The 12,581-nt window shown below is 44.1% G+C and overlaps 1 protein-coding gene across 1 annotated transcript in view; it reads left to right on the top strand.

Annotated features, from left to right (window-relative positions):
* MCM9 (minichromosome maintenance 9 homologous recombination repair factor) overlaps positions 1 to 11,208 on the top strand; it is a 99,713-nt gene extending 88,505 nt beyond the window's left edge. Inside the window, exon 13 of the mRNA XM_072965787.1 lies at positions 10,938 to 11,208. Coding sequence (XP_072821888.1) covers positions 10,938 to 10,962 — 25 coding nt within the window. The 3' untranslated portion in view covers positions 10,963 to 11,208. The remainder of the gene's footprint in view (positions 1 to 10,937) is intronic.
* The last annotated feature ends 1,373 nt before the right edge of the window (positions 11,209 to 12,581 follow it).

Here is a 12,581-nt window from a genome sequence, read left to right as displayed (position 1 = left end):
TTTCCTAAACGTTCTTCCCCTTTCAAGAATCATCAAAATGCCTTTCCTTTGAAGTGAACACCACAAGGAATCAAAGTCTCATTTCCTGGAAATACAGGGCTGGACAGCAGCCATCCCTCAAATGAGCCCCCACGGAGAAGACTTGGAGCCGCGAACTCCCAACTCAGGTTTCCGGCGGCTGCACATTAAACCCCGCTGGCGGGCCGCGGAGGTCATGGGTGACTTTCTCCTTGCCGTCAAGGGTCAGTTGAGCCTACACTTCCTGTCATTGTCATCCTGGATCGTGCATGACTCATTCCTTCTCAGCCCATTTCCTCCCGCGCAGATTTCCAACTCAGTTGTGAAAAAGTACCATACGTATATGTCTCTGCATTCAAGAAGACACGCTAATGGGAGGAGGGTGGAGGAACTGTGGTGGAGTGGCAACACCAGGGGTCAAATAAAATAGGGCAGCAAATTGGAAAGTGGGGTAGTGGCCGCTGTTGGAGCAGAGGAGGTTAGGCAGACTGGCCAGCGTCACCACTTATAATGGTTTATGTTTTCCCTTGAAATTTCATTTGCATACCTGAGGCGGCCTGGGGTTGTGGTGGGAGGAAGAAGAGCTCTGCTACCAGATAAATACAGGTAGGAATCCTGCCTCTATATGAGGCTCTGTGATATTGGATGAGTTTCTTCACCCTCAGATCAGGGATAATTCTTGGATTGAGAAATGGTTGGCACACAGAAGCGCTCACTACACTGTAGAGCTACTAACAAAAATAACGTAGCAGTGTGTCCATCAGCGACTGGCCTGATGCTCACTTTGATGGGGGCGAGTAAAGAGGAAAGGCAGCCAGGAAGCTAGCAGGACCCTGGCAAGAGCAGCATTAAACTCACGTTAGCTACTTGATTTGCTTTTGTTGTCCTTATCACATCCTCCCCATCATTTCCCACAACTTCAAGTCAAATGGTGACCCAAAGAGATGACAAGACAAAATAATGTCAAGAATCGTTAGGGACTTGAAATATTTGCCCTGCTCGCAGGCTCACAAACGACCCAACCACAGCTTCACTGATGCTGGCAGAAGCAGCAGATTCCTGGTCAAAGACCAAGGACGGTATTACTCACAGCACAGGAGGCGGCATGAGCTTCGTGTGCTCACAGCTTCTCCTGCAGCCCCAAGTCCTCGGAGTGCAGGGGGGATGCACTGGCAGGCACAGGTGGGCGCTCTGCACACAGCGAGTTTTGGTCACAGCTGAGGAAGTGTGAGTTCAGAAAACCAGGCTTAAAAAACCTGCCCAACCTCTGTTCCAGAGATAGACATTAATTATCTTTATCATCCTTGCCAGAAAATAAATCTGCCCTCTACCCTGCAAAGACACTATCTCTATTCTCCAAGGCTGTTTTGTATACCGTATCCTTGAAAAGACAGTCTGGGACAAGAGTTGTCATAAGACATGTGGAAACAACACAGAGAATTACCCACCCCACCCCACCCCACCCCGGGCAAATAAGACACAGCCAGAAACAACTCAAAAAAAGACACAGGTGGGATATCTTTAAAAAATGTATTTATTTAAGCAATAACACTGATAACCTCACCTAGAATCTTAAGTAACAAAGCTCTCAACTGCCTGGGAAGAAGGGAGACATGCCCACTGCTCCCATCTCTGCTAGTGTGGAAGCTGCCGCCTGCACCTGCTCACAGCGCCTCAGCCATGGGGCTCAGGGCCGCCTCTCCCTGTCGCGGCTGAAGAGTCTCCAGTGATGTTTTGCTTCATGCAATTTCCAATAAGCCTGGAAATGGGATGTTAGCCCAATGAAAGGAAATGCATTCGGGATTTTTTATCTAGTTAATTAAAAGGAAAGAAAGAAATCCTTTAGGACTTTCCTTGGGCTTTATGAGATTAAAAATGGTATCGGAAAAAGAAGTCCTTCAGAGGCCACAGGTGGAGACTATGGAATCCTGAGATTTGTCCAGATAAATCTTACTAACATGCCTACGTGAGGTCGGGCGAGGTTCTCCTAAGGACTTGAGGCCCTGGGACACACCCCACCAAAGAGCTCCTGGCGTTCGGATCCCACCTCGAAGCACACCCTCAAGAGTCTAAAAGCTGAACCATCTTGAGAACCTTCCACCCTCATTTGGAGGCATAGCCCTGCCTCCATTTTCAGACCATGCGGAATCTTATATCCTAAGTTTTGGTTCAAAAAATATTTTCATTAATTGCGGCAAAAGGAAGTAATTGTCCTAGTAAGGAATTCAGGGACTGCCTTGTTTGAGAGTTTGGTGACAGAGCGGCCAAGGTGGGTGGGGGCGAGAAGTGGGTGACTCAGTTCGTGTCCACCTGCCTCCACTTCCAGAGAAGTATGCGGGGACCCAGACCTGGTCATTGGCCCTGCCTCTTCCTTCTCCCTTGCTTTCCACCTCTAATCAGTCACAAAGTGCTGTTGGTGCTCCTAAGTCTTTTTTTTCAGATCTGCCCACAATCTCTATATTCTTTCCTGAGAAGTTCTCTCTTTTTTATTCCTTTATGGTCTTACTCGTTTACCTATTAAAAAAATCCGTCAGAAATTTTTCACTTTTTTGTTGCATCCTGTGAGGTAGAAATCATATTGGATTTTTCTCAAGCTCCCAAGAAGAGTTGGCAAAGCTTCCTTCCTACCCTCTAACAACTCCCCACCCCACCCACAGCACACCCAAGACATGCACACGTGCACATGGCGGGGAAGCGACCTTTACTTTCATTTCACACAGATTCTTTCTCGTTGCCCAGATTCAGCTTCCTTAAGTCATCTCTAGGTGTCATCCAAGAGGAGCCTCTCCAGGCTGGATTTTCAGTACAGACAGAGGCTGACCTAGGGAAACTGGGATGCTTGGGGGTCCTGCTCTCCCTGAGTCAGTGCGGAGCCCCAGCCCCAGCCCTGTGAGCCGCACTCATGGCAGAGGGGAGCTCCCCTCCCCCCGCTTTCCCATCCCCAGCGAAGGAGAATTGCCTTCTGTGATTTTACATGGAATCTGCCAGCAAGAGCTGCCTGAGAGAATAGACAATAGAGCTCTCTGTATCACTGCAGGGAAGGGGGACAAAAACGCCGACACTTCAGTGATTACATCCGGGATCCGCAATCCCCCTGGGGCATCCCAAAGATCACGGATAGATGAGACCTTTACCTTTTCTTCAGAGCTTAAATTAGCCTTTCAAATATCTAAAAGGTTAGAGAATATATCATTTAATTGGAGGGAAACATCTTCCTTCTCCGTTCCCATAAAGCACTGATATGTGTGTGTGTGTGTGTGTGTGTGTACCTGTGTGTGTGTTTTACTTTGCATTTTTTGCACAGACTTTGCAATGCTTGAAGCTGCAAATAGCCATAGGCTTTCTATCCTCTACATAAGATGGCCACAACTTAACAACAGTTATTTCAAATATTCTGTTTCGGTGGGGAGGGTATGGCTCAGTGGTAGAGAGAGTGCTTAGCATGCATGAAGTCCTGGGTTCAATCCCCAGTACCTCCATTAACAATAAACAAACAAACAAACGTAATTACCTCCTCTCCCCTCCAAAGAACAAAACAATTAAAATGTTGAATATTCTGTTTCGGTATCAGGACTCAGCACAGTGCCTTACAAAATACTGTTGGAATACTGAATAAATGACTGATTTTATGGCTTTATCCACACTGGAATTTTGCTAATGAATATGGATACACAGAAAACCCACTTCTTAAATATTCCGTAACTCTTAGTAAAACAGAAATTCCAATAACGCCTGCGCCTCCTCCCAGGCAGTCTAGCAGGGATCTCACTTGCCAGCAGAAGTGAACCATATGGTCGCTGCCCTAAGGCCCCATGTTACGCACATGTAACCGCTTTGCACATGCACAGCAGATTTGTTTCCTCACCAGCCGTGAGAAGCTGTATCTTAAACAACTGGAGCAAAATTTTATTTGTCAAATGTCAGGAACAAAGTGCATTTTTGTCAGTCCGTCATCTTGTTTATAATCAATCCAGTTTCCTGAATACTTGAAAAGTCAGTCATCTGGCTGTAGGTTTTTGGCTTATTTACGTAAAATAATAATGCTTAAGAAAGCTCAGAAGCCACTTCAGCTATGTCTTCATAGTGTGAGTCCATCAGAGGGAGAAATTACACAAGTGGGTTTGTCAACCCTCTTAACGATGCACATGGACCCCAGGAGTCCCCACCAACCAACCATCGGCAGTGTGGCTTGCTCACCTGTGCCACATCATAGCTCAAGTGTGCTACCTTCCAGGTTTTTAGTCCACGACTGAACCGCTGACGAGGTTCTCGAACACAGTTCGTTGTGCTGCAGGTTAGTTTGACTAATGCCAGGTCCCAGCTTGAGCCAGCTTGATTCTGCCCTGTGTGTTGCACTGGGGGGCCAGGACCACAAGAGTTTGAATTGCATGATGGTTTTTTGACTGAGAAAGAAAGGGAGAACTTTTCATTTTTTCATATGCATCTAGGAGAAAAATTAAGATGAGACTTGTCTCTCTGATATGAGTACCTCGGTCAATCTGAGAAACCAGGGGACCAGGACAGATGTTTGGAGCACATGAAAGCTGTGCTGTGGGCAAAGACCTGGCACGGTTACAGAGGACAGAGGTTGCATTACTGTGATTTCATGAGCAGCCAGCATCACAATGAGGGTTAGAATTCAGGAGAATTCTACAGGAGTGACAATATCTAGGACTCTCAGGGAAAAAAAAAATTGTGAACTGGGGAGCGGGCTGAAGCCCTTCATGAAGAGTGGGTTAAAAGCCAGTGAAACTTGAGCTATTGGTGTTACAGGGACAAACCCCAGTGTCCCTGGCCCAGTCGTCTTCTATGGTGTTGCTATCAGAGAGCAGGGCCCGGCCATCTAAAGCACATAAATTTTTATACTTCAACTAAAAAAAAAAAGCACATTAATTCTTGTCCCTGCTTGTGTCTCTAAAGTGGCACTCAAAAGAAAATATGGTTTAGGATCTCCAGTCTCACTCATTACCTCCCCCTTCTACCTCTCCCCAGGCTATAGTCTCACGCTGTAAGTTTACTCAGGCCTCTAGCTCCCTGCTTCCCTTTCTCAGCCTTTTCTGACGCAGGCCTTCCCTCTCAACGGTTCTCCTCACTTGGATTGATCTAATCTGAAGGATGGGTGTGAATTCTGATGAGGATCGGGATGATGTGGAACAGAATGCTGAGTAGGAAACACTCGAATTTTCCTCCGGGGGAAGGGAAGGGAAGGCTTTGAGTATGATGCATTCATAATTTTTGTCCCCATTATCTGTGACGGGACTCTAGCTGTTCCTCCAGCCTGGGGAACTTTAGTTCTACAAAACTGTGAAATTGAAATTTGTATTTAGTTCTCTAGCTTCCCTTTCCTACCAACTTTTCTCAGCATTCAATTGCTCATGCATTTAAAAAACACTAAGAAATGCCTCTTCTATACTAATAGTTCAGCAAGAAATATTCTAGAAAAGGAGACAGACAAGTAAGCAAATACATTCGTGTAACAAACACAATAATACAGTTATAAAATATGATATAAAAACAGTGACTGGTTTTTGCATTTCCCCTTTCTGAACATTCAATGGCTCAAATAAGGAAGAAGTTATTTCTCTCTGACATAATAGTCCAAGAGTGAGTTGTCAAGGGATGCTGTGAGGTTATAGCAGGGACCGAGGCTTTTTCTCTCCTATGGCCCCTTCATCTGGGTGTTGCCTGGTCCACGTGGGATAAGGTTCACCACTATATCTGCTGGATCTTCACCCTGGCTAGCAGGAGGGGGACACGAGAAAGTGGTTCCTCTAAGGAGGTGACCTGGAACTCATTTAATCACATCTAGCTGCAAGGGAGGCTGTGAAATGCAGTCTTTCACTGGATAGCCATATGCCGCAAAAGCTTGGGTTTTGTATTCAGAGAAGGATGGATTTGGGGGAACAACTCATGGTCTCTGCTACATGATAACTAACTCACTATTTCCTAAGACTGTGTGGGCCAAGTAAAATACTTTGTTCTCAGCAGCAATAGCTCGTAACCCTGTAGTTTCCCTATGCCCCTGAACACGGCCACAAGATGCAGCCAAAAGCTGGAAAAGTCACAAGATACTGAAAGGGAAGCTAGTAGGCACATTCTTCTGGTATAGGCAGCATAAGGTATTTGCCAAATGCTTCACAGCTCTGTGCTAAGGGATCTGGGTGGCAGATACCACTTGGCTTTCCTCCCAGCAACGTGTTCCACCTGCTGATGATGAAAAAGGAGAGATTCCCTGGAAGTGCTCAAGGCTTGAGAATTTATCAGCTTACAGCATTCCGTGTCCATCTACACCCATCCATGTGGGTACATGTCATCATCAGTCGGTCTTCACAGCCCTGCCCCCCACCAGATTGCATCTTACACTTCACAGGCAACCTCGACAATGTTCTCACAACCTGGAGGAAGACATGCCCAAACTCCTACAAGAACCAAGACCTAGAGCAGTAGGAAGGGTGTGGGCCAGCTGGGTGTTCAAAATAGCGCACCTCCCCATTCAGAAGGCCGCAACACCAGGTGGTGATGCTGCCCTTTCCAATGGATACTTAGATGTGGTTCTCTGGACCAGAATAAAACCATGCTATTATTTTTTTTTATTTTCCAAAATGAAAATTGCTTTGTTGCTTTTATCTGAATTCAGAAATAATAAATGCCCATTGTAAAAAGAATCGGACAGTGCCGAAAAGTAGGAGGTAAAAACCATCCAATACAAAATACTTGGTGAATATTTTTTCCAGAATTTGTTCACTGGACAGATATAAACATCACTGGTTGGGTTCTCTGGGAAGCAGATTCTGAGATGGAGTTTATCATGCTGGATGTTTCTTAAGAACTGTCCTTGGGTGTCAACACCGGTGGAAAGAAACAGATAAGAGCGGAATTGGGTAGAGAGATAACTCATGCTGTGTTGCAGGACTGAGAATGACTTCGGCTAACCTCACAGGGAGCTCTAGGGTGAAAATGAGTCGTTCTATGTTGAACTGAAATGACTGGCCTTATACTCCTTCCTCCATCAGGCCTCCCTTCTCAGGAGGGTGGGACTTTGGGAGAGGTGGCTGGGGCAACAGGTCCCTTTGAAGGAGAATCTGGGCTGTGCTTTTTCACGTCCACTGCATACATGTGTGTGCAGAGTACACATACACTATAATTTTAAACAAAATGTCACCATATCATCTATATTCTTATGACATTGATATTTTTTACTTAGCAGCATAATGTAAACATTCCCCCATAACCTCAAATATGGATCACATTCATTTTTAATTACTGCAGACATTCTGTTGATCAGATGTACGATACTTAATCAAATCCTTGTTAATGGGAATTTGAAAAACTTTTTTTTTTTTACAAATAACTTAGCTGTGAACATCCTAATGAATATATCTTTTCACACCTATCTAATTACCAAAATTAAATTGCTGGTCCAAAATGTATCCATGTTTACATTTTGAAATGTAGCATCAAATTAGTTTCCAGAAAGCTGTACCAATTTACTTGAGCACTGAGGATAATCAACATGAATCTTCTTAATCTTTGCTAATTGCGTAGGTGAAAAATAGCTCATCATTTTATTAATAACATTTACTAATTAGCAGCCAGGTTAAATGCTGTTTCATATTTTGACAGATCGTTTTTCTGCACTTATTTTTCCTTTTGTGAATTATCTGTACCCATTCCTGGTACTTCTATAAATCCTCATACTTTCAAGTCTTCTGTTAGTAAGTAATATAAAAAATAGATGTTCTCTCCCTAGCCCACTTCTTAATCTCATGTTCTTCCCCAACCGCACTGAATTCTCTGTTATGGAGAAAAGTTATGAAGAAAACACAGTTGTTACATTTCAAAACGGTCATTCTGAGGCAACTGCATCAAATTGGCCACTTCATTGGTCTCCCCCCATCAGGAATGCCCCCTGAATACTCAGACTTTCTGTTTTGGGTCCAGGGAAGCTCTGCCTCTACCTGCAATAGAGCCTGAGCCAGGAGGCAGTGTCCTTCCCGCCTCCAGCACACAAACCTCGGGAGACCCACCAAGGCATGAGCCATGGACAGTGGAGAGTGGACAAAATAAAGCTCCAAAGAGCAGCAGCTGTGCTGGGGGTCCCGCTCACCCCTACCGTGCCCCACATTCCCCTTCCCTCCCACCCAGTTACAAGGTCCAGGCTTCCTAGCTCTGTGCCAGGATTTACGAGTTATCTACTCTGTTTTTCCCTCCTGTTTTTTTTTGAAAAACACATTTATTGAGGTATAATTTACATACCACAAAATTCTCCCATTTTAAATGTTACACTGCAATGATTTTTAGTAAATTTACCGAGCTATGCAACCATTGCCACAATCCAGTTTTAGAGCATTTCATCACCCCAGTAAGATCTTTTGTGTCCATTTACAATTAATTCCCATTCCTATCCCCACCCCAGGCAACCGCTCATCTACTTTCTGTCTCTGTAGAGCTGCTTTTTCTGGACAGATCAGATAATGCAATTATATACCTCTCTAGTTTTGACATTGCCCCTTATCTCTGATGAGAAATTCCAGATTTAACCTCAGCTCTGTGGAAAATGACCAAGGAGACACAGGTTCGCATAGCTGGTACATAACAGAGCTCTGACTCAAGTCCAAGTCTTGAGGTTCCAAATTCTTTCCACTCCCTGCTGCTTTCCTGATCTGGATCCATTTCCAATGTCGAATGGAAAATTCAGTGACAGCATTCAAAAAAGCCTCCAAGGTCACTTCTGTGTCTGCACACTGAGCTCGTGAGTCTTCTCAGCCACCAGAGGGTGCCCCAAAGATCTAGTTTTGAATTGGCCTTTGCTTGTCCCAGTTGGGCATCTTAGGAAAAAGAATGTGAATTGTGACCTGAGCGGGATATTTCCTGGTGGGATTTTCCTTACAATAAATACTTTTCCTCTCTGGGTAACTGCAAATAGCGATGGAGAATAAAAGCTAGGAAATGTTTTTGGTGCACATTGGAAGTTTCTTTCTGGGCTTCTCAGATCAGGATTTCTTTCCTTTTCTTTTTTCGTTTTTTTTTAAAAATATAGTAAAAAGGGAAACTACAGACCCAAACTTGGTTTGGGAAGCTGATAAAGTGTTCTTTAGCTATGACAGTACAGCATGCCAGCTGTCAGGTAATCATAATATTAAGGTGATTTTGCTCATCTTTTGCATTTAACATAACTAAATCAATTCTTTGAGGAAAGGGAAATGGAAACACGTTTTTAAATTGTTATCCAAATCCTGTATCTGTATAGCTAGAGTTAACTGAATAATAATTCAGTATGACAACTGAATTTATCTTTTGAGAAATAATTTTATTGTGATTATCTCCCCAGCTATCTAGATTAAAAATGGCTGAACTCAGTTGTCAATTTTGACTTTAAGAGGAGCTCAGCATCGTAGTCTCCAGAATTCAGAGGGTGTATGTTCCTCCTGGCTTCCTTCCACTGTATGTCTCCTACCCCTCCCTCCATCCTGGATGGATGGATGGATGGGGGCTGCTCAACAGACAGGATGGGAGCTCCTGGGGGGATCTTCAGAGGAACTTAATGATGAATTTGCTGAGCACCACAGCTGCTCGTTGTCAAAGTCACTGTTGCCATGTGTCTGATGGTACTATGTCCCTGTCCCCTCCAGGGGCTACATGATCCCCAGACTCCTAGCTACAGCTGTGGAACCAGCATTAGACCAGAGTCACAAGACACAGGACTGCATCTTCCCATACCTAGCTGTGTGTCACTTCCTCCCTGTATCTCATTTTTTAAATCTGTAAAATGGCAATAATAATATTTGTCTTAACCACCCTCCACCTCACAGAGTTGTTTCAAGGAACAAATAGGAGAGACTCCCAGACAAATACAAAGTATGGTTATTATAGAATTGCACCTGTGTGAGAAAGAGAGGCTGAGGCAAAGACTCAAGGACAGAGAAAGAGAAGAAAGAAGAGGGCAGGGAGGGCGAGAGGGAGGGCAGAAAAGCCACAACTCTTCTGCAGTCTCACGAAAACACCTCTCCCCAGAAAATAATTCATTCCTGTCTTAGGATATGATTTTACCAATATTAGTCAAGCATCAGAACTTTAAAACATTTTAATAGCTTTCCGGGAGAATTAATTTGCTTTTAAAATATAAATGTCCCAATCAAATCCCAGGATGGGATACTGCCAGTCAAAACCTTTAATTAACTGGAATGGGAGGCTGAGCACTGACTTACGTAAGTGGGAAGATGTGTGTTTTATACCTGTCTTTCTCTTGACAACTAAGCCATTTGTGAAAACCCTGCCTTTAAGTGATAATAGTGAAAGGAGGGCACTTTGAATTTCCCAAAGTGACAAACCTTCAAGTACTTTCAAAGCATCTAATTCTATGCAATGAATTGATATGCTAATGAGGAAGCACAGCATTCTGGTCACCTCAGTTGGGTCCCTGCTCCCTGAGGAAGGCAGCGTTTTTGCCATGGGTTTACATCCCCAAATGGCAAGCCATTAAAACTTGGGCCACCTGATGCTCCCTGACTACAAAATACTGTGTCTATGTAAAATGATAAACCATGATGTTGAAATAGCACTTTTTTATTGTGGTAAAACATACATTACATAAAATTTAACATTTTAACTGTTTTTAAGTGTACGATTCATTGGCATTAAGTAGTCTCACAGTGTTGTGTAAACATCACCACTATCCATCTCCAGAACTGCTTCATCATCCCAATGGAAACTCTATACCGTTCAATAGTAACTCTCCATCCCCCACCCAGGCCCTGGTAACCAAGAAATACCACTTTTATAAGTATATTCATTTAGTGCATCTTGGGGTGAGAAAGCCATTTTACAAAAAGGAAAGTTAGGGGAGGTGAAAAATGGCAAAACTCTACCAGAGTCATTATAGTGAAAATCATAAATCTGTTCATCTTTTCCTAACACAGAACGAACCTCAGAATTGGCCAGTGACGTAAAATGTCTTAGCAAGTAAAGGTGACCCAGTCCTGGCCGTGTCTGCTGAGACTGAGGACGGCCCCACAAAGTAAGGAAGTCACAGTCTCCTGAGGACCCAGAAGGATCCAGGCACAACTGGTAGGTGTGGGCACCTGCCCGGGGTCAGCAAGGGGGGCAAGGCCGCAGTCGCAACCAAAAAATTCACGCTAATCATCTGAACTCTGCACGTTTTTACAAAGCTAGACATGGAACACCTACCAAAAGGGACATTGCTCTGCAGTTTGAAACACCTACACGATTACCTCTTCAATCAAATTCAGCCTCCAAACCAACCACAATTTATACAGACTTAGAGTTATGACTCAAGCTACTTTCCAAACCAAAATGTGAGCACATATAGAAAAACAACAGTAAGGAAGATATTCATTGGTAAAAGTGATCTATCTTACACTTGGACTCAGAGCAAAGCCTATTCTTTTGTGCTTCACTTACAGCCTGAGGCACTTACCTCTAACTGGCCTCTTTCCAGGCCCGGGCTGCTTCTGAGAGTACATGGATTTCCTTGTGGGGGAAATACACACACAGAAAGCCTTTCTAGTCTCCCTCCCCTCAAGGCGCTTTGCTAATGTGCACCAGAACATTCTTGAAAGGGGAAAAAAGGAAATGGAGAAAGAAGTGCTGTGTAAAGAAGAGAGTCTGCCTTTGGGCATGCTGGCAGACCTGCCTGTGAATCTGTAACCTAGTTAAGAGAACCAGAGACCCTTGACGGCGCCTGCGCCTCCTGTCAGAACAGAGAACGTTCATTGGAACCCCTGCTCTGTGCCAGGCACTGTGCCGTGCTCTTCCTATGGATAATCTCATTTTCTCAGCACGACTGCCCGATAAGCTAGGAACCATTTTTATAAATATTACCTAGATTGAGGACACTGAGGCTTTAAAGACTTAAAGCAACTTGAGCAGATTCACACAGCAAATAAGCGGTTGAGCCAGATTTTGAACCCTAAGTGATCTCACTCTAGGAGCCTCCCTGAAGTAAATTACACCGATTCCATTCATGCAAAATCACTGTAAGATAAAAATGTTTACTTATATTCTACAGATGAGAAAACTGGAGATTAGAGGAGTTAATTGATTGGCCCAAGGTTGCAGCTATTATGTGATTGCATAGAGAATCAGGCCTGCTGTTTTGGGCCCTCAAGCCCTTGTTCTTTCCATTAAACACACGTGTCTTGTTCCCCGAGGCCACTTTAAAAACAGGAGGGAAACTGAATTGACGTAGTGGCAGTTTATCACTCCCACCAACCGCGCACTTCTAGGAAGACTCCAGGGTCCGATAGATCTCTGTGTACATTCCCTGCCTCTCCCGGCAGCCTCCTCCTGAAGCCACTTGACACAAATTAGATAGTCAGGGTTCAGTTACTGAAGGGAATGAAAATAATACGAATTGTAGAGTTTGCTTACATGCTTTCTGGCACTGATAGGAACCACCAACCAACAGATGTTGTCGGTCCAGATGAAAGAACAGAGAACATGTGATAATAAATTTACAAGCGTTGTATGGAATGTTGAAGTGCTATTAGCCTTAAGCATTTGTTTTTATTCTCTCAGGCAAAGCAACTCCATCCAACTAAACT

The sequence above is a fragment of the Vicugna pacos genome, chromosome 8 (genome assembly GCF_048564905.1).
Source record: "Vicugna pacos chromosome 8, VicPac4, whole genome shotgun sequence".
Lineage (NCBI taxonomy): Eukaryota > Metazoa > Chordata > Mammalia > Artiodactyla > Camelidae > Vicugna > Vicugna pacos.
This window is presented reverse-complemented; position numbering and strand designations above follow the sequence as displayed.